This window comes from Pseudonaja textilis, chromosome 1, assembly GCF_049901715.1.
Source record: "Pseudonaja textilis isolate UNSWEBS1 chromosome 1, rPseTex1.2, whole genome shotgun sequence".
NCBI lineage: Eukaryota > Metazoa > Chordata > Lepidosauria > Squamata > Elapidae > Pseudonaja > Pseudonaja textilis.
Genome location: NC_141990.1, coordinates 211,343,512 through 211,363,532, shown reverse-complemented (window position 1 = coordinate 211,363,532; position 20,021 = coordinate 211,343,512). Strand labels below are relative to the sequence as shown.

Sequence of the window (20,021 nt, the reverse complement as noted above, 5' to 3'; positions counted from 1 at the left end):
CTCAGCGACGCCCCGGGAAAGCAAAGCGAAGTCTCGCTCAGGTGTGCCGCTGATTTTCGGCCCCGCCTCCTCCTTCTCCCAGCGGCCAGGCCAGGCAGGTGGGAGAAGATGTCGGGTAGTTGCTCTTGGCTGCCCCCTAGCGGGCCTCGCGCAAAAGCGGAAAAGAAAAGCCGCGCTAGGTTTGGCGCTATAGAGTTTCTCCGTCGTTCAGGCTCAATCAACCAATCAGAATAGAGCTGGTGGGACCTTTGAGGTCTTCTAGTCCAGCCGCCTGCTCAAGAAGGAGACCCTATACCAGGGGTCTCCAACCTTGGCAACTTTAAGGCTTGTGGACTCCAACTCCCAGAGTTCCTCAGCCAGCTTTGCTGGCTGAGGAACTCTGGGAGTTGGAGTCCACAAGCCTTAAAGTTGCCAGGGTTGGAGACCCCTGCCCTATACCACTTCAGACGAATGACTGTCCAGTCTCTTCTTAAAACCTCCAGTGATGAAGCACCCATAACTTCTGAGGGCAAGCTGTTAGACTGCTTAATTGTTCTCACTCCTTAATTCCAGGTTGCTTCGCTCCTTCATTAGTTTCCATCCATTGTTTCTTGTCCTGCCCTCTGGTGCTTTGGAAATTAAACTGACCTCCCTGTCTTTGTGGCAGCCTTTCAAATACTATCATGTCCCTCCAGTCCTTCTTTTCTCTAAACTAGCCAAACCCAAATCCTGCAACCGGTCTTAATATATATTTGTCTCCAGGCCTTTAATCATCTTAGTTGCTCTTTGCACTTTTTCTAAACATCTTTCTTTTTGTGTGTGTGTAATATGGTGACCAAAACTGAATGCAGTATTCCAGGTGTGGCCTTACTAAGGCTTTACAAAACAGTACTTAATACTTCACACGCTTTTGATTCAATATTTCTTTTTATGCAACCAAGGATTACATTAGCTTTTTTGGCTGCCGCCGCACACTGCTGCCTCATGTTTAAGTGATTGTCTATGAGGACTCCAAGGTTCCTTTCACAGTTACTGTTTCAGAGATGAAGGAGCTTCTTGGAGGAGAAGCAAACTGTCTTCAAAGAAAAACCAGAAAAAGCACTTTGGGGAACTAGATAAGTTTGCAAAGGCAGACCAGGCTGTTTTCACAACTCCATTGTGCTTCCTGATGGTGCTATGAAGCCTGTTAATAACCTGGAGCTGTTACAGCAGTTTAGTGGAGTCCTTGGTGCTTTCTGGGGTTGGTTGTTTACAGATTTTTCTTATCTTGTTTGTTAAATGTATTTGCTGCCTATCTCACGTGGGACTACTCCAGTGCATTGAAGATTTTATATAGTTGGGTAGTAAAACATCTACAAGCAAGCAACCAAGTTCAGAGAGTACCAAGGACTCCACAGTTCAAACCTGCGATGAAAATATTCTCTTATATCGGAATAGTAGTTTACCTCACTTCAAAATATCCATGAACCTCCAAGTTGCCTTTCCACCAAGTCTTGTCCTGGATCAGCAAATATGTGGAACATTTTCTGTGGGACACAAAATTACCCCTAAGCCACATTTTCTGGAGGACAGCATAACTTCTGCCTGTAGTTATTCCAAAGGGCCTTTCCCAACTATTTTATTTTTTATATATATAAAGGTTTTATTTTTTACAACATACAAACAAGACATAAAATCATAAAACCATCTTTCAATTATATACATACAGTGTGTCAGTTGGTTACAATCTTTTGTGCTATCCTTTTTTTGTCATTACTCACAAGTTGTATAAATTCTCACCTTATCAATCTAACATGTGCTTATGTATTATCAATCATTTATCATTCATTTGACTAAACTATTTTTCCATCATTCTATGCGAGATATTCTAAATTTCATTATAATTTAATGGGCCTTTCCCAACTATTGAGCCTTTAAGCCTTCCAGATCTTTCTAGGTAGGTTCTCCTCTTCCTGGATCATTCCCAAGCCTGCAGCCACAACATTCTAAGATCGTTTTATTATTGACTATATGCATGCATTATAAATTCCTGCAACAACATGTAACATATTTACACAAAACACTAAGCCAAAACACGATTGGTTTGGTTGTAGCTTAGTATGCTGCCTTGAAACTCAGGTACAAGATTTAAGTAAATGATGAAACGCTCTTAATGACCTTGGGTCACTTTTTCTTTTTTGCACAGCAAAATCTTCACATAGTTCAAGTGAAAGTAAAGGTAGTTACTAGTTAAATACAACAAAGGTAAAATCTCCTTCAAGCTAAATTTAATTCTTGTTGATCTTATGAACCTATCTATGGAATGTTTTATGGCCCTCAATCTGTCTTAAACCCTGGGAACTTTTTGACAAAGTCTTCTGTTCCAAGTACTAATGGGGTACAACCCCATTTACTTTCCAGGAAGAATCTGATGTTTTTGGATTATAATCTTAATAAACATTAATTTCACTTAAATTTTTTCATCCTAATTTTCTTGATTTCTATGACACACTGAACCATAGTATAATCATACAAACTAGGCTTGTATTATTTATTAGGCTAATGTGGGTGGCTGGTTGTGGTTCAGTGTATCATACAAATACAGCTGTAATATTATGAACCACAGAGGAGTGAAAAAGAGCAAAGAGGAGTATATTTCTTCAATTGTTTTTAGAAGTTTGATGATCAGGTAAAGATTCCCTTAACATAAAGTTCAATTTTGTGACCCCATGGACACATGTATGTAATATTTTTGGCCAAAATATGAATGTGACTTGTCATAGTTTTGTTCTGGGATTATTATTATTTTATTTCTTTGGGTTTCGAGTCTAAGGTTCTGCCCAGGATTTTCTGAAAGTGTTCCATTCAGGAAGGAACTAGATTTCACCTTCTTTAGTTTTTGTAGATTAGCCAAATCTACAAATAATGGAGTAGTGATAAATATTTTTGTTGATAATTCAGACTTGATATGGATTTAGAGAATTAATTTCATTTTTGCTTTAACATACAACTGTAGATTGAATTCTACAGAGGAAAGACGATAACTACATTGCAAGAGAACTACCTTTTATAGATTTCTATGTTATTCTATAGAATTTTACAATAATATGGCTGTTGGCTCCTTTATGCGGGGAGGAATTGGAGAACTTTTATTTGGAACAATATGCTAGGTTAAAAAAAAACTTATATATTTTATTACTTTGCTCCTAATGCCATCTGGTGCTTAGGTGAAAAAATGCAAGGAAAGATAGACTAACAGTCATTATTTTATGTAGTCAGCTCATAGACTATAGGGTGCATTAACCTAAAATATATTTCAAATATTAGAAGTTAAATTGTGGGCGCTACTTCTTATTTACTATTTCTGCAGCAATAAATGTGTGCTAGATAGCATAAAAGAAAAGGTACACTTGAATTATTTACTCAACCAGTTCAGCAAACTGACAAAACTGGAATATCTGCATTTTATTGTGGTAGATCATTCCATGCATATAATAACTAGGAACATTTCCATATTTTAATGATGCTATAGGGCAAGTGGCTTTTGGATTAACTTGTGTTTATGCCTTTCTAAAAAGAGCTAGCATATATACAGTATATACATACCTATCATACTTTCCCCTTTTGTGGTAGATAGTTATTTAGAATCCAGGGGAAAAAAAAGAAACAGGAAAGACTAATTCTTATACCATTCTATGTACTGCCTTTTGCTCTTAAACCCTCTTGCTTTTCACCCTTGTAAAGCTATCATCAACTCCATTCACCCTTGACTTTCCCAGTCTTTCCCTTCCACTCCACTATCGTCATCTGCAGAGAGAGTCAATTCAAGCAAGGTGGCAGTCATGCATTTAATTAAAGTTCACCTCTTTTGTATATGTGTACAATATTGGTGCATATGCAAAAGGGACAAGAAGTTACTTGCAACAGGTAACCTCCATCTTGTGTATCATTTTTGCACCCCACCCCCCAGGATGCAGTGTTGCTTTCAACCCTTTCACTCTTCATGTCTTTGTTTTTGTAGTACAGTCCTCTCTGTATGACCAAACCACCTTAAATGGTCTTGCATTGGTCACACATGTTGGTATTCCATTCACATTTGTTCATTATCGGTTCATTTCCAATTTCATCTCTTGTTTTAGCACATGTACTTCTTAATCAGCCAACCAATTCTTAGTGCATTCAGTTATGTTTTCCATATGCCACTTTAGATGAGGTTGAAGATACTGTTATAATCTTCTACCAGAGGTGGTATTCAGCAGGTTCTGACCAGTTCTGGAGAACCGGTAGCAGAAATTTTGAATAGTTCAGAGGACTGGCAAATACCACCTTTGACTGGCCCTGCCCCCATCTATTCTTTGACTCCCAAATCCAAGCTGATTGGCTGGGTCTTCTTTTGTTGCCCTGCACAGGAGAATGGAGCTGGAAAGCAGGTTAGTGGGAAATGGAGATTTTACAGTATCCTTCCTCTGCCACCACCAAGCCATGCCCACCATGCTACTCCCACACAAATTGTAGTAAATATTTTTGAATCCTACCACTGTCTTCTACCCATGCTCGGAGGCTGTTGAGATTTAGGTGGTATGAAACAGACTACTGCTGAACTCAAGAGAAGTGGATTGTTCACTGAGGTTCTGCATCAGCCACAGTGTAGTTCTTGCAGGAAAGGCATAACACCAGAAGAATCAAGTCTAGGATTTGGGCATAGTTCTGGATTGGATTATGGTGCTGGATGGACAATTGAAGGCTGATATAAGGAAGTTTTCTACTGGAATCAACTGGTCTGATTTGTGATTCCAGCAGAAAGCACAAGAGGCTCCTCGCTTTTATAAGGTGAAGGAGGATGAGCTTCAGAGAAGCTAATTTTTGTTTATAGTGGCACCTGGATTGGAAGGGCTGCTTGTTAAAAATCAGATTTGCCCATCTTGCTCACTGTAAGCTGTTGAAAACTGAGATCATCTGGATAGTATTTGGAAAGTAACATGATGCTGTCTGTGCTGTTAGAATGTTATTGTCGCTACATGGCTTATTTTAAGGTTTTTAATTAAATACACTTTTGCTGTGAACATTTTAATTTTTATGCATACCATCTGTTATTGTTAACCAGCAGGAATCCTTGCAGATTATAAACACTTCATAAACAATAAATGTGCGTGATTATGTTTTAAAATCATCAATATATTGCTGGCCTTGGTAACAGCAAATTCCATAATGCAATTATCCACTTGTGAACAAATATTTTTTTTCTGCCTGTTCTGATTTATTACCAATTTAGTTGCTAGTTTAGTGGCTTACATAAGAGTTTACTATTAGAATTATGATTGCACCAGCTATTATTTATACAAATTAGGATTTCTTAACCTTATTCACTTCTTAATTCAGTTTTTAAATATCCATTTTTAGAAAAAATAGTTATACAAATAGGATGTGCCCACCCAATATAACAACTATTTTAATATGAACCAAGTTGAATAAGTCAACACTCTAATACTGAAGAATGATGCAGGAACAAATAATGCTTGAATGTTCAATGGGTTAAAAACAAAGACTTATTTGGTAACAACTGCGTAGAACAATAAAAGATGGTGGTATGAGAAAACTCAAAGTAGATTTAAAATCCTTGCTCAAATGGAGCCTGCAAATCCCAATTTGGAAAACATTTTTTAAAAATTGTTAAATGCCAGTAGAAAAATAGTAAAATCAATGCTGGGTAAGCATCGCTGACAGAACGGCTTTTGAAAATGGGATACTTCTCCCCTCCGCTAGAAAAAAAAAATCTCAGTCTATAGTTATTATCCTCTTTATTTCTTAATAGATCTTAACAGCCGGTAGATTACAAGAGCAATTATACTAGATCAGGGGTACCCAACCCCTTGTCCGTGGCCCAGCACTGGTCCACGTCATCTCAGGAACTGGTCCACACAAACAAGCGAAGTCCCATCCCCCGAATACAGCAGCACGCAAAACCATGCCCCCGCTGGTCCGTGGAAAAACCTCTCTCCACTAAACCAGTCCATGGTGCACAATAGGTTGGGCTAGATAACATATTGATCCTAAGCCATAGAGGATTTCAAAGGTCCAAATACTCTGAATTTTGCTTTGAAGAGGACTAGCAACTTTATTAGTTAAGGTTGGTATCTTAAAAATGGCATCACAGTCCTTTATTTCCCTTTTGTGCATGAGCTGAACATTTCTAATCGCTTTTAAAAGCAACCACATGAGAGTCATACTTCACAAGGTCATCTGAAAAGCTTTTGGCCTTAAAGCCCACCAACCAACCTTTTGGTTGTTCACCGGATTATTTTGTTAACATTTAAATAATTTATACTCCCATTTCACAAATAAAAGATTCCAGGTGTGGTAGCTTATATTAACAGGAAGCACCCTAGAAGGAGGTAACAGAAAAAGAAAAAAAATAGAAATAAGAATGATCCCTGAAAAAATGGAATGGCTTTGGTTATTTAGATTGACTCTTATAAAGGCATTTTCAAACTGGCAGTCTACTTGGATAAGAAGAGAGCTCTTAACTTGCTTTTTTGGCTCTTTCTATTACTGCTGTCTGATTGGGAGAAAGTCCAACAGTTTGTGTGTCACTGTACTTCTGGAGGACAGGATTCTTCATCTCCTGAAGACTCCATGTCTTCCAAAGGGAGCAGAGGTAGGAGAGCAGAAAATATCATTTCCTATTTGACGGCAACCCAAAGCATGCCCATAGTCACAGTGAAAACAAAAATAATAATAAAATGCCGGCCAAGATGCACCTTGGCCTCATCAAGCAAGGTTATTCTTATATGCTGGATTCAACTGCTAGATAAATATTGTTTCCAGTACAGGCAGTCCTTGACTTACAGTTCATTGAGTGACTGTTCAAAGTTACAACAGCATTGAAAAAAGTGACCCATAAACCATTTTTCACACCTTTGTAGCATCCCCATAATCAGGGGTGGGATTCAAATTTTTTAACAACTGGTTCTGTGTGCGTGGCTTAGTTGGTGGGCATAGTTAGGTGGTCATGTGACTGGCTGGGTGTGGCCAACTCAATATCACTCACATCGAAGCACACATCTCCTCGCCTGGCCTCTCATGACTGTGGGGATGCTGCAACAGTCATAAGAGTGAAAAATGGTCATAAGTCAGTTTTTTCAGTGCCATTGTAACTTTGAATGATCGCTCCACACAAGCAAAGTACGAGCAAAGGAGGGGAAAAAAACTCCAGAGAGGTTCCTAAGACAGGAAGTCTACTCCTGCCAAGAATGTAATAAGGGTTAATGGAGAGGCAGTTTCTGTAAGCAACACCAGAATGTTTCCTTCCCGCCTTCCTTATAGGATTAGGCCAGTAATTTCTTCTAACAACCGGTTCTCCAAACTGCTTAGAATGTTAACAACTGGTTCTAGTGAATAGGTACGAACTGTTAGAATCCCACCCCTGCCCATAATCAAAATTCAGATGCTTGGCAACTGGTTCATATTTATGACCGTTACAATATTCCAGGGTCATGTGATCCCTTTTGCAACTTTTTGACAAGCAAAATCAATGGGGAAGTCAGATTCACTTAACAATTGTGTTACTAACCTATCAACTGCAGTGATTCACTTAACAACGATGGCAAGAAATGATGTAAAAGGGGCTGAAACTCACTTAATAAATGTCTCAGAAATTTTCGGATCAATTGTGGATGTAAGCTGGACAGCCTGTAAATGAAAGAATAATATACGCATGTGTGGGTATACAGGTGAAACTTGAAAAATTAGAATATCGTGCAAAAGTTCATTTATTTCAGTAATGCAACTTAAAAGGTGAACCTAATATATGAGATAGACTAATTACATGCAAAGCAAGATAGTTCAAGCCATGATGTGTCATAATTGAGATGATGATGGCTTACAGCTCATGAAAACCCCAAATCCACAATCTCAGAAAATTAGAATATTGTGAAAAGGTTCAATATTCTAGGCTCAAAGTGTCTCACTCTAATCAGCTAATGAAGCCATAACACCTGCAAAGGGTTCCTGAGCCTTTAAATGGTCTCTCAGTCTGGTTCAGTAGGAATCACAATCATGGGAAAGACTGCTGACCTGACAGTTGTGCAGAAAACCATCATTGACACCCTCCATAAGGAGGGAAAGCCTCAAAAGGTAATTGCAAAAGATGTTGGATGTTCCCAAAGTGCTGTATCAAAGCACATTAATAGAAAGTTATGTGGAAGGGAAAAGTGTGGAAGAAAAAGGTGCACAAGCATTAGAGATGACCGCAGCCTGGGGAGAATTGTCAGGAAAAGGCCATTCAAAAGTGTTGGGGTCTTTCACAAGGAATGGACTGAGGCTGGAGTCAGTGCATCAAGAGCCACCACACACAGACAGATCCTGGACAAGGGCTTCAAATGTCATATTCCTCTAGTCAAGCTACTCCTGAACAACAAACATCAGAAGCATCTTACCTGGACGAAAGAAAAACAGACCTGGTCTGTTGCTCAGTGGTCCAAAGTCCTCTTTTCTGATGAGAGCAACTTTTGCATCTCATTTGGAAACCAAGGACCCAGAGTCTGGAGGAAGAATGGAGAACACACACTGCAAGATGCGTGAAGTCCAGTGTGAAGTTTCCACAGTCTGTGTTGATTTGGGGAGCCATGTCATCTGCTGGTGTTGGTCCACTGTGCTTCATTAAGTCCAGGGTCAACGTAGCCGTCTACCAGGAGATTTTGGAGCACTTCATGCTTCCTTGACTTACAACAGTTCATTAGTGACTGTTCAAAGTTACAACAGCATTGAAAAAAGTGACCCATAAACCATTTTTCACACCGTTTCACATGTATATCTAGACAAGAGAGAGTGTATGTATATGTACACCACATGGTGAACCAAAAATCAGTCCCCATATGCCATTTTTATAGAAATTACATCAAATGTTTGAACTCGTTACCTGTTCTGTCCTAGGCTTCCCCAAAAAGCACTAGGCAAACTCCGTGTTCTGGCAAAACCTCTTTTATTAAATGAATGTAAATTTATTGCATTCACATTCAGCCAATGGCCTGGCAAACAGTCTTGCAAAGGTATAATCATTAGCTCACACCTTATCTACTTTGGAAAGCTGCCCGGTAAACAGTCTCTAGTTTACACAGACAGATCTTCACGAGGCTGAAATGAACGAATGACCTGTTTCCTGCAAAAGCCCCCTCCCCTTTTAACCCTTATGGGAAGGGCCATTCATCGTCCACCTGTGGCCTTACTCCCACGTCGACCCTGAGTTATTAATTATTCCTTCCTTTTGGCAGCTCTGCGCATGTGTAGGTTGGGAACCGGTTCCAGAAGCTCCCCTGACTCACTGTTATCCAAGCCTAAAGGCAGATGATGACTGCCAGCTTGCCCTGGCCCCATCTCTGCCTCTGATGCAGAGCCCTCGTCCAAGCCTTTCTCAGCCTCCAAAACTGGACCATGTTCCTCTCCAACCTCCTTGCTATTCGACTCTGTTGCTAGCTCCAGTCAGCTGCAGGCAGGCCACAACATTACCATTTTCTTCCAAACACATGGTTGTTTGATGCATGGCTTTGAATATTCCTAAATTCAGTAATCCCTCCTCTGAAGAAAAAATAAATATTGCCGAACTTCCGGTTTGAAGGGCTTCGGCGACAGACAGAAATCCGTGATCGTGTGCGGTTTCTGCCTGGGCTTGCCGCTGGAGTGCCCCGAGCTGGCTGGTTTCGGGGCTAAGCTACCCCATAGAGGTGGTGAAGAGGGGGGAGACCGCCAGAAATTTTATGTGGGGAAGAAAAAGGAAAGTGGGGAAAGAGAATGGAGAATTTAAGACTTAAAAAAAACAACCAAAGAAAAGAAAAATAATTTGAAAAATAAGTATAATACTGGAAAGCAACAGAAGAGGGGAATACAGAAGAGAGAAATAGAGGTAGAGAGACAAGGTGGTAAAAAGGGGAGAGAGAAGAAGAGAGGGAAGAAGGAAAGGAAAAGAAGTTACAAAGGTCCAGAGCAAGATATAAAGAAACAGGACCTATTTAGAGATAATGGGTGAAATTCTAACTGAAAAGGGGATTCTGTAAAGGTACATAAGATTGTATTGTTATATTAGTAATAGAAATAACTTTAGAAAATTGGAAACAACGTATGATTAAAATGAGGGATAAAATAGTTAGTGTAATTGAGTGAAATGTTTGTGAATAAAATAAGTGAAATAATATAAATGAGAAAATTGAATTAGGAAGGAATGGGAACATTTTAATTAGTTAATGTTTTATAAAATATAAGTGAAGGGGGGGAATTAACTATGGAAAGTTTATAATTGTTCCCATAGAAGTATAATATTTAATTGAAAAGTAATGTTAAAGATGTTAAGACTTTAATGAATATTAATATTAATGATAGAATTGAATTGGAATGGAATGTTGTTTTAATTATATACATTTATATATATATATATTTTTAAGAATACAGTGCATATTTTAAAAATGTACCAAGCAGAATCCGAATGGAAGTTATGTATTATATTGAATGTTACAACTTTAGGGAAAAGATATAAATGCGTCATACTCCAATCAGTAACTACAGGAGAAATTTTGTTTAATGAGAAAAGATAATAGATAATTGAAACAGACAAAAAATATAAATACAATGATTTGAATTGAAATGAGATAATTAAAATAAAATTGAGAAAATTAAAAGAGGGGAGAAGCTATGCAGAAAATGTAAAATAGTAAGATATGGAATAGAATATAAAAATAAGCATGAACCTGAATTTGTGTCTGTACGAAGAAATGTAACCCGGGATTACGCTATTTTCAAAAAAGATGTTTTATTTGTATTTTTTTTCTCTTTGTGAAAACTCAAATAAAATTTACATAAATAAATAAATAAATAAATAAATAAAATATTGCCAAATGATCTATGGAGCTTGACCTTTGGTACAACCTGTCCATATAAGAACAAGCCCTTGAAATGTCTTAAATCTCGTACTTGGATTTTCGGTATGAAAAGCATCAGTTTTTTTTTTCTTCAAATATAACCAATAAACTGCAATTTGCAGTCCCCAAGAGAAGGTTCACAATATCCATTAGAAGACGACAACTTCAGAACACAGCTAACACCTGTCAGTAGAAAACTGCAAATATAGCACCACTAGCAGATTTAGAATAATACTTTCATAAACTTTAATATATTCTGCGCCCTCACAGAAAATGAAAATCGGAACATGGAAATGAATGCAGGTCTGAATTGGACAAGTACAGCTTTAGGATAATATTCATTAGAATTTAAAAAGGCATAAATCTATTTGTTATTCAGGTCAGTTTATTTTTCTCCTCTCCCTATTATCCTGCAGTTTAAGATAAACCACATGCTCCACCACATGCTACTTTAGTTAGCCATACAATTCACCCTAATTATGATGTAATTCTAACATTAGAAAATACAGTGCTTTTCTATGAACTTCAAGCACAAAAACTTATCCACGTTTTCCAATTTTTAAGACATTAATAAACAACATAAATCCGTCCCTTGTAACACAATTTCACATGAATGAAAGTCATGAATCAATATATTAATATGTATATTAATAAATACATGATTTGCCAGGTGAAACAGACATGAGACAACAAGGTAAGGAAACCTGCCTAACGAATTAATTCCATTGCAAAACCACGAGAAAATGAAGCAGATTTATTTATTGTCCTTAATAGGAGAAAGCTTATTTGCTGATATTTTGTTTGCATTATATTTTTCTTGGCTTTGCTGGAATAACAAATAAGACTTCCTCTCTGTTTTGGCTGCTGCTAAGACAACTTTTATGTATCATTTTAAATTGGTTCTGAATAGATTCATGTTGTGACCGGGGCCTTGTGTTTGCTTATTCCTGATCACCTTTTCTACTTAATGTGCTTTTTCCAGGGGTTGGCAAATTAGTGCAGCTCTTCTAAAACTGTAACCTCTTGCCCCTAGAGTCCCTTGTCCATGGCGGCACTAGATGCAACTACCGTGTTTCTCCAACAATACGACCTCCCCCAATAGGAAGACCCAGCATGTTTTCTAGGCATAAAATGAAATTAAGCCCTTCCCCCCAAATTTAGGCCTATTTTAAAACATGCAAAATGTGGGGAAGGGCGGGGTGACTTGCCATTAGGAGCACCCCGCAGGCAATTGCTCACCACCAGCTTCTCCTAATGGGCAATCATGGCAGAGCGTGGAGAGCTCCCTACTCCTGCCAAGCACCTTTGCAGCAGAACCAAGACCTTCAGCGCCCGCCGCTGTTGATTTCCCTTCTGCCCATGCCGCCGCCGCATTTGGAGCTGCCACTTCCACATTTGGAGTACCACTGCTGTTTGGAGCACAGCTGCCGTTTGGAGCTGCTGCTGCGTTTGGAGCTGCTGCTTCCACGTTTGGAGCACTGCCGCTGTTTGGAGCACTGCTGCTGTTTGGAGCTGCCGCTTCTGCATTTGGAGCTGCCGCCGCATTTAGAGCTACCACTTCCGCGTTTGGAACCCCACCGCTGTTTGGAGCACTGCTGCTGTTTGGAGTTGCCATGTCCGCATTTGGAGCTGCCGCCGCGTTTGGGGCTGCTGCTTCTGCGTTTGGAGCACTGCCGCTGTTTGGAGCACCACTGCCATTTGGAGTGCCACCGCCACTCCAAACACGGCAGCAGCTCCAAACGTGGAAGTGGCAGCTCCAAACATGATGGCGGTGCTCCAAATGGCAGTGGCACTCCAAATGGCAGTGGCACTCCAAACACGGAAGCAGCAGCTCCAAACGTGGCGGCAGAATGGGCAGAAGGGAAAGCAACAGCGGTGGGTGCCAAAGGTCTTGGGTCTGCAGCAAAGGTGTTTGGTGGGAGTAGGGAGCTCTCTGCGCTTCGCCATGATCACCCATTAGGAGTGGCTAGTGGTGAGGCTGCCCGTGAGGCGCTCTAGATGAGGATGCAAGGGGGGGGGATTAAGTCACCCTGAAAAGACGGCCTAGCCGTTTTTGGGGGTTCAAAAAAATACAAGACCCAACCTTATTTTATGAGAAACATGGTAATAAGAACTGAAGTTCAAACCATCTGATCCAGCCTATTCCTGATTTAATCTATTTGACTTGTAGTCTGAAGAACAGCCGTTGTATTAGGAATCCAAGAGAATCAAATACTTCATGGTGGTCCAGCTTATAATACTATTCATATTATAGCCACTCAGCACAAAAATAGAATGTAGTACTTTCTCTACATTTTATTGGAAAGCAGTAAGTGTTCATTCACAGGAGACTGACAACAGTATTACATGCACATATATAAAAATAGTTTAGGTGGGTTTATGTATACACTGGCCAGTCTAGGAATTTAAACAGGATGGGTAAATATGTACATATTAACAACTATAATTAAAGAGGCCACATAAGAGATGAGAGTAAGGAATAAGCAACACAGAAGATCAAATTGGCAATTACCCAAGGAGGATTATCACAGACTTAAGATTTATTGGACACACTTTCCTGTGCTAACCTATAAAGTTGATCTCAGTAGCTGGGAAATCTATGCTTCATTTTATGTAGCAGAGGCTCCTGCACAAATACAATTTAATTTGCAAAGTTATAGTATTATCATGGAAGTCTAACAGTAGGGGCACTATAGATCAACAAAATTTGACAATTTAGAAGTGGGCAAAACGTTGGAATGTTCCATTCTTCCTTGATTTGGCATAATCTAGAAGAGAAACATAATGTTCTGGAGCTCTCTGGAATGTTCTGTTCCTGAATCACTAGAATGATGTATATCCCTACTGGGTGACTCACATTATAAAAAGCATAGAAAAATGTGAATGGCACTTAAAAACATTCAAGCCTATCTCAAGGAGACAGTTTAATTTAGGACCAGAGTCTTGTCAATCGCCTTCTCTTTCAGTTTCTCTGCAGTTTCTGTAATCCTTCGTCCACATAAATTTTTGTGACTCGCAATATATGAATCCACGATGTCCCTCACATCGCTAGAAATAAGAATACAGAAAAAGTTTGGAGTGTGAATTAGGTTGTTTTTAAGCCAGCGAAAGGAAATACTGTTTTAAATAAACAAGGCTAGGCAAATGTCTAGATAATTTGGAAAATAAAAGATTTGTTGTCAAATTTATATACACTGCTCAAAAAAATAAAGGGAACACAAAAATAAGATATCCTAGATTTGAATGAATGAAATATTCTTATTAAATACTTTGTTCATTACAAGTTGAACGTGCTGACAACAAAATCACACAAAAATTATCAATGGAAATCAAATTTAGCAAGCCATGGAGGTCTCGATTTGGAGTTACACTCAAAATTAAAGTGGAAAAAAAACACTACAGGCTGATCCAACTTTGATGTAATGTCCTTAAAACAAGTCAAAATGAGGCTCAGTAGTGTGTGTGGCCTCCACGTGCCTGTATGACCTCCCTACAATGCCTGGGCATGCTCCTGATGAGATGGCGGATGGTCTCCTGAGGGATCTCCTCCCACACCTGGACTAAAGCATCCCCCAACTCCTGGACAGTCTGTGGTGCAATGTGGCGTTGGTGGATGGAGCGAGACATGATGTCCCAGATGTGCTCAATTGGATTCAGGTCTGGGGAATGGGCGGGCCAGTCCATAGCACCAATGCCTTAGTCTTGCAGGAACTGCTGACACACTCCAGCCACATAAGGTCTAGCATTGTCTTGCATTAGGAGGAACTCAGAGCCAACCGCACCAGCATATGGTCTCACAAGGGGTCTGAGGATCTCACCTTGGTACCTAATGGCAGTCAGGCTACCTCTGGCGAGCACATGGGAGGGCTGTGCACCCCCCTAAAGAAATACCACCCTGCACCATTACTGACCCACTGCCAAACCGGTCATGCTGGAGGATATTGCAGGCAGCAGAACATTCTCCACGGCGTCTCCAGACCCTGTCACATCTGTTACATGTGCTCAGTGTGAACCTGCTTTCATCTGTGAAGAGCACAGGGTGCCAGTGGCGAATTTGCCAATCTTGGTGTTCTCTGGCAAATGCCAAACATCCTGCACGGTGTTGGGCTGTAAGCACAACCCCCACCTATGGACGTTGGGCCCTCATACCACCCTCATGGAGTCTGTTTCTGACCATTTGAGCAGCCACATGCACATTTGTGGCCCACTGGAGGTCATTTTGCAGGGCTCTGGTAGTGCTCCTCCTGTCCCTCCTTGCACAAAGGTGGAGGTAGCGGTCCTGATGCTTGGTTGTTGCCCTCCTCCGGCCTCCTCCACGTCTCCTGATGTACTGGTCTGTCTCCTGGCAGCGCCTCCATGCTCTGGACACTAAGCTGACAGACACAGCAAACCTTCTTGCCACAGCTCACATTGATGTGCCATCCTGGATGAGCTGCACTACCTGAGCCACTTGTGTGGGTTGTAGACTCCGTCTCATGCTACCACTAGAGTGAAAGCACCGCCAGCATTCAAAAGTGACCAAACCATCAGCCAGAAAGCATAGGAACTGAGAAGTGGTCTGTGGTCACCACCTGCAGAACCACTCCTTTATTGGGGATGTCTTGCTAACTGCCTATGCTTTCCACTTGTTGTCTATTCCATTTGCACAACAGCATGTGAAATTGATTGTCAATCAGTGTTGCTACCTAAGAGGACAGTTTGATTTCACAAAAGTGTGATTGACTTGGAGTTACATTGTGTTGTTTAAGTGTTCCCTTTATTTTTTTGAGCAGTGTATTTGGATCATACCTTGACATCTCAAAATATAATCTTATTATCCATAATATGCTGTTGTTTAAAACTGTTCTTAGAACTAAAATAGAGTCAGACTAACAAAACATTTTACTTTTTACCAAAGTCTTTTTGACCACTTTGTCCTAGTTTTATCCTTCAAGCTGGATACCCTGGCCAACACACACATACACACAAACACACACACACACACACTCACACTCCTATTTAGAAATGGTTCTGCAGACTTTCAAGGAGGAGAAGGGGTTAACTATTTGGCACAATTAGTTTCCGCTTTACAAGAAAAGACGGAGTGACTCAATAGCAGCTCCCCTATAGTGTACTTCATAATGATTTTAGCATCTTGACAAAATTAACTACTCCTTAAAGGAGCAGGTTTTATCAGTAGGCTAAACCAGTTTTCTCTCTCTGCCTCAGGGAGCAGAAACCCCAAACCCCAAAAACTTTAACCTTAGACTGTCTACTAGTGACCTCACCCCTTTCCTAAGAGGTCTGTATAAGCGCACCAACGTGCCTACCGTCCCTGTCCTATTGTTTCTTTTTATTTTTCTTATATGTATCCATTTCATGTATTCATAACTCGTTTATACTTATACCTATTATCTTGTAAGCGATTGACAAATCAAATAAAGATAAATAAATAATAAATTAATAAATAAATTAAGTAGTTTCCATATGTTCTAAGGTAGGTGTGTCAAACTCACGGTGTCACATTGCTATCACGTATTGTGACTTTTTCCCCCTTCCCTAACCCGGGGTACGGTTCGGGGGGGGGGTGGCCAGCGCGTGAAGCATTTGGCCCTTTGGCCGCGAGTTTGACACCTGTGTTCTCAGTGTTATAGAAATGAAGGAACAAAAATATTCTACATGCTTGGAAAGAACTGACCATGAAAGAAACAGCACTGGAGAGAGGGAAAAGATCTCTTCTGTTAGAAAGTGGGAGATATACGATAGGGTGAGATGGGGTGTGGTGGGAGAAGAAGAGAAAGAAAAGTATGTTTTGGAGGCCTGGTCCTAAAGAACTGTAGAATAAAAAGAAAGCTTATGTTCATATCCCATCTTCATTTTGTATTGAAGTGCTAGAGTAGGGTTTTTGGAACCTGACAACTTTAAGATATATGGTAGGGACTCCAGCTTCCAGAATTCCAATCCTCCTGAAGTTGCCAAGTTCCAAAAAACCCTGCCCTAATGGGCTTTTTTTTAAAAAGTGACATCACTTCACCTTTTTGTGAAAACAGCCATTCTATGATGTAAGATGTAAAAAACCCATTTCTTTGAAATATATATTTCTTTGAAGATCTAGTTTCTTTTTTATTCTATAAGTCCACTAGCATCATTATTGGGTTTTTATCAAGCCAAAAAATGTGAGAAACCTTCCAATCTCAATAAAATCAGTTAAGGAAGTCCAAGCTCAAATAAACCTGTAAAGAATGAGAAATCACCTAATATTATTAGGCCTTTTTGGAAGTAAGCCCCATTGCTTTGTCAATATCTGCAATTCTTACTACATCTGAATATCTGAATTTTACTAAAATCCAGCCTTTCTTAGTTTTCTTACTAAGTTTCTTAAGGGCATCCAGCGTCCTTTTGCTCTTTTGAATCCACTGAATATGGCCATAATTAACTTTTGCACATCTAACAATATACTTAAGTATGATTTCTATTAGCACTAATAGCAAAGCAATTCATTGACCTTTACAATTGAAATAATTCCATTACCTGGAAGCAGGCACAGATTTATACAGAGATGTAAAAGAACCAATTTTCACGTCTGCATTTCCTTCACTAAAAGAGAAATAAAAAAGAAATAATTGTCCAAAAAAAACCCCCTCCATTATTAGGTAATAATTTTATTATGAGCAATAGAATGATATAAAGGAGTGCACAAGCATTTGACTTTTCCAGAATGCCTTAGAAGGCCTGGTGTTCAGAAATAAATTAATATAACTAACAAGTGCAGGGATGGGACAAAGAGTAATAGGCCAGACTCCTTTCTTAACTCTGCCTGTAGGAACATTCCTGCATGAATAAGCTTGTCACCAATACATTTTATTAGTGTGAATGTGATTTAAATGGAGCTGAATGCCATTTAAATTATACTGTACATCTGATAGCAAGCTCTCCAGAACTAAAGGAGTCGCAATTTAGGGTGGCACACCATAGCAGTTTGGGCACCACGGCTGGCTGCCTGGAACACGCTTTTAAGGGACTATTCTAACCATCATCTTAGTTGCCTTGAGACTTAAGAACACAAAAACAGAATCAAGATGCTGAATATTTGTCAGTCAGCATTATAAAGCGTATTGCTTCACCACAAAAATCCAACCAAGCTTGGGTTGAACACAGGGAAAGTGGCAACATTTTTTGTTCAAAGAGCTATTATTTAGGAATAATTTTTTAAAAAGCCATTCCCCAACTCCATTTTGTAACTCAAGGAAAGGTTGATTAAATATTTTATTTCCTTGCCATTAACTGGTGCTATAAAAACCATACTTCTGAGTCTGAACCCCTTCTGTACCTAAGCCTATCTGATTTTTGAGCTTAAGGACAAAACCATCCATAAATAGCTATGGACTATTCCTAAGGTTCATGAGGCATTTAAACCTCTCTTTCTCTCACACGAAAGCTATCCATTCAGAATATTCCACCCCGCATGATGCCTGGAATCCACCAGACCACAGGCTTTGCATTTGCATGAGATTTCAGCGGAGAAAGACATACCTTCCCTCTTTTGATTTATTCTCTTCAGCTAAGAAGTCAATCTGTGGAAATTCGGCTTTCATCATCTGTGGTGTAAGTAAGACAGCAGCCTCTCCTTCAATTGCTCTAAAATTTAAGTTGCCAATTATTTTACTTTTCAAGATATCTGACAGCAATCTCGTGAGCTTTTTAATTATGTGCCCACACATAAGCACCTGCTTATATTAAATCCCAGTGCTTGGTATGCAATAAAATTATTCTGAATGAATGGTGGGGAGAAAACTTACTCGTCCACCACATTTTCCTTGTCTTGTTGTGGTAACTCATGCAGAATTGGAGGCACATCATCTGGAAGCATGTCGGGGTTATAAGGATCAATGCTGCAGAAAATGGAATCATATTGAGATGTTAAGGGAAGCACATGATAAGGACAATTGAAATTAACCTTATAGCTGGCTCTTCCAGTTATACTGGAACTAAAGGTAAAGGTGAAGGTTCCCCTCACACATATGTGATAGTCGTTCCCAACTCTAGGGGGCAGTGCTCATCTCTGTTTCAAAGCCGAAGAGCTGCGTTGTCGAAGACATCTCTGTGGTTATGTGGCCGGCATGACTAAATGCCAAAGAACACAGAACGCTGTTACCTTCCCATCAAAGGTGGTACCTATTTTTCTACTTGCATTTTTTACATGCTTTAGAAGTGCTAGGTTGGCAGAAGCTGGGACAAGTAACAGGAGCTCACCCCGTTATGTGGCACTAGGGATTTGAAACAGGGACTACACTTCCCCTAATCCAAAGTGTATTGGGAAGTGTATTGGGACTACACTTCCCCTAATCTATAGTGTATTGGGAAGTGTATTGGGACTACACTTCCCCTAATCCATAGAAGTACTGCATTCTAACAAAAGTGGAGGGTCTCAGGTTGAATATGGATGAACTACAGCACCGATGTCATTTTCCTGGCTTTGATACCTGCATCCTTTTATTTCAAATGAAAAATAAATAAAGCATGTTATCCTGTTCTAATATAATACCAAGCAGTTTAAAAGTAAAACATGTATTACAACAAACGAGCCACATTCATTACAGGATCTTCACCTTCCCTATTACAGGTAGTTCTTAACTTATTGATCACAACTGAATCCAAAATTTCTGTTGTTAAGTGAGACATTGGTTAAGTGAGTTTTGCCCCATTTTATGACCTGTCTTGCCAGTTATTAAGTGGATCACTGCAATAGACAAGTTAGTAACATGGTTATTAAGTGAACCTGGCTTTCACCATTGATTTTGCTGATCAAAAGTTGCAAAAGGCTTGATCACGTGACCTTGGGACACAGCAATGATCATGTAAGTGTGAACCAGTTGCCAAACAACTGAATTTTGATCACATGATCATGTGATCAACATGATCATGCTACAAAGTTCATAAGTGTGAAAACTGATCATAAATCACCTTGTTCAGTGTCGTCGTAACTTTGAACGGTTAAGTTGAGGACTACTACATACCACTACTCTTCCATGCTTTATCTCCATTTCCTATTAACGGTCTAGATTAGAATATATGGTGTCTGGCGTCACACACTGCTAAGCTCAGGCTTGTTTTAATCATGGTGTGTGGAATAAGCCATACGGGCTGGTTCACTCACTGTATTAAGTGTTCAATCAT

The 20,021-nt window shown here is 39.7% G+C and overlaps 1 protein-coding gene across 1 annotated transcript in view; it reads right to left on the bottom strand.

Moving 5' to 3' along the window:
* Positions 1-13,144: 13,144 nt before the first annotated feature.
* The window catches only part of CFAP221 (cilia and flagella associated protein 221), a 38,007-nt gene continuing 31,130 nt past the window's right edge, over positions 13,145-20,021 (bottom strand). The window contains exons 22-25 of the mRNA XM_087920367.1: positions 18,644-18,736; positions 18,378-18,482; positions 17,376-17,441; positions 13,145-13,913 (exon numbers count right to left, since the gene is read on the bottom strand). Of these exons, the coding sequence (XP_087776493.1) occupies positions 13,790-13,913; positions 17,376-17,441; positions 18,378-18,482; positions 18,644-18,736 (388 nt within the window). The 3' untranslated portion in view covers positions 13,145-13,789. The remainder of the gene's footprint in view (positions 13,914-17,375; positions 17,442-18,377; positions 18,483-18,643; positions 18,737-20,021) is intronic.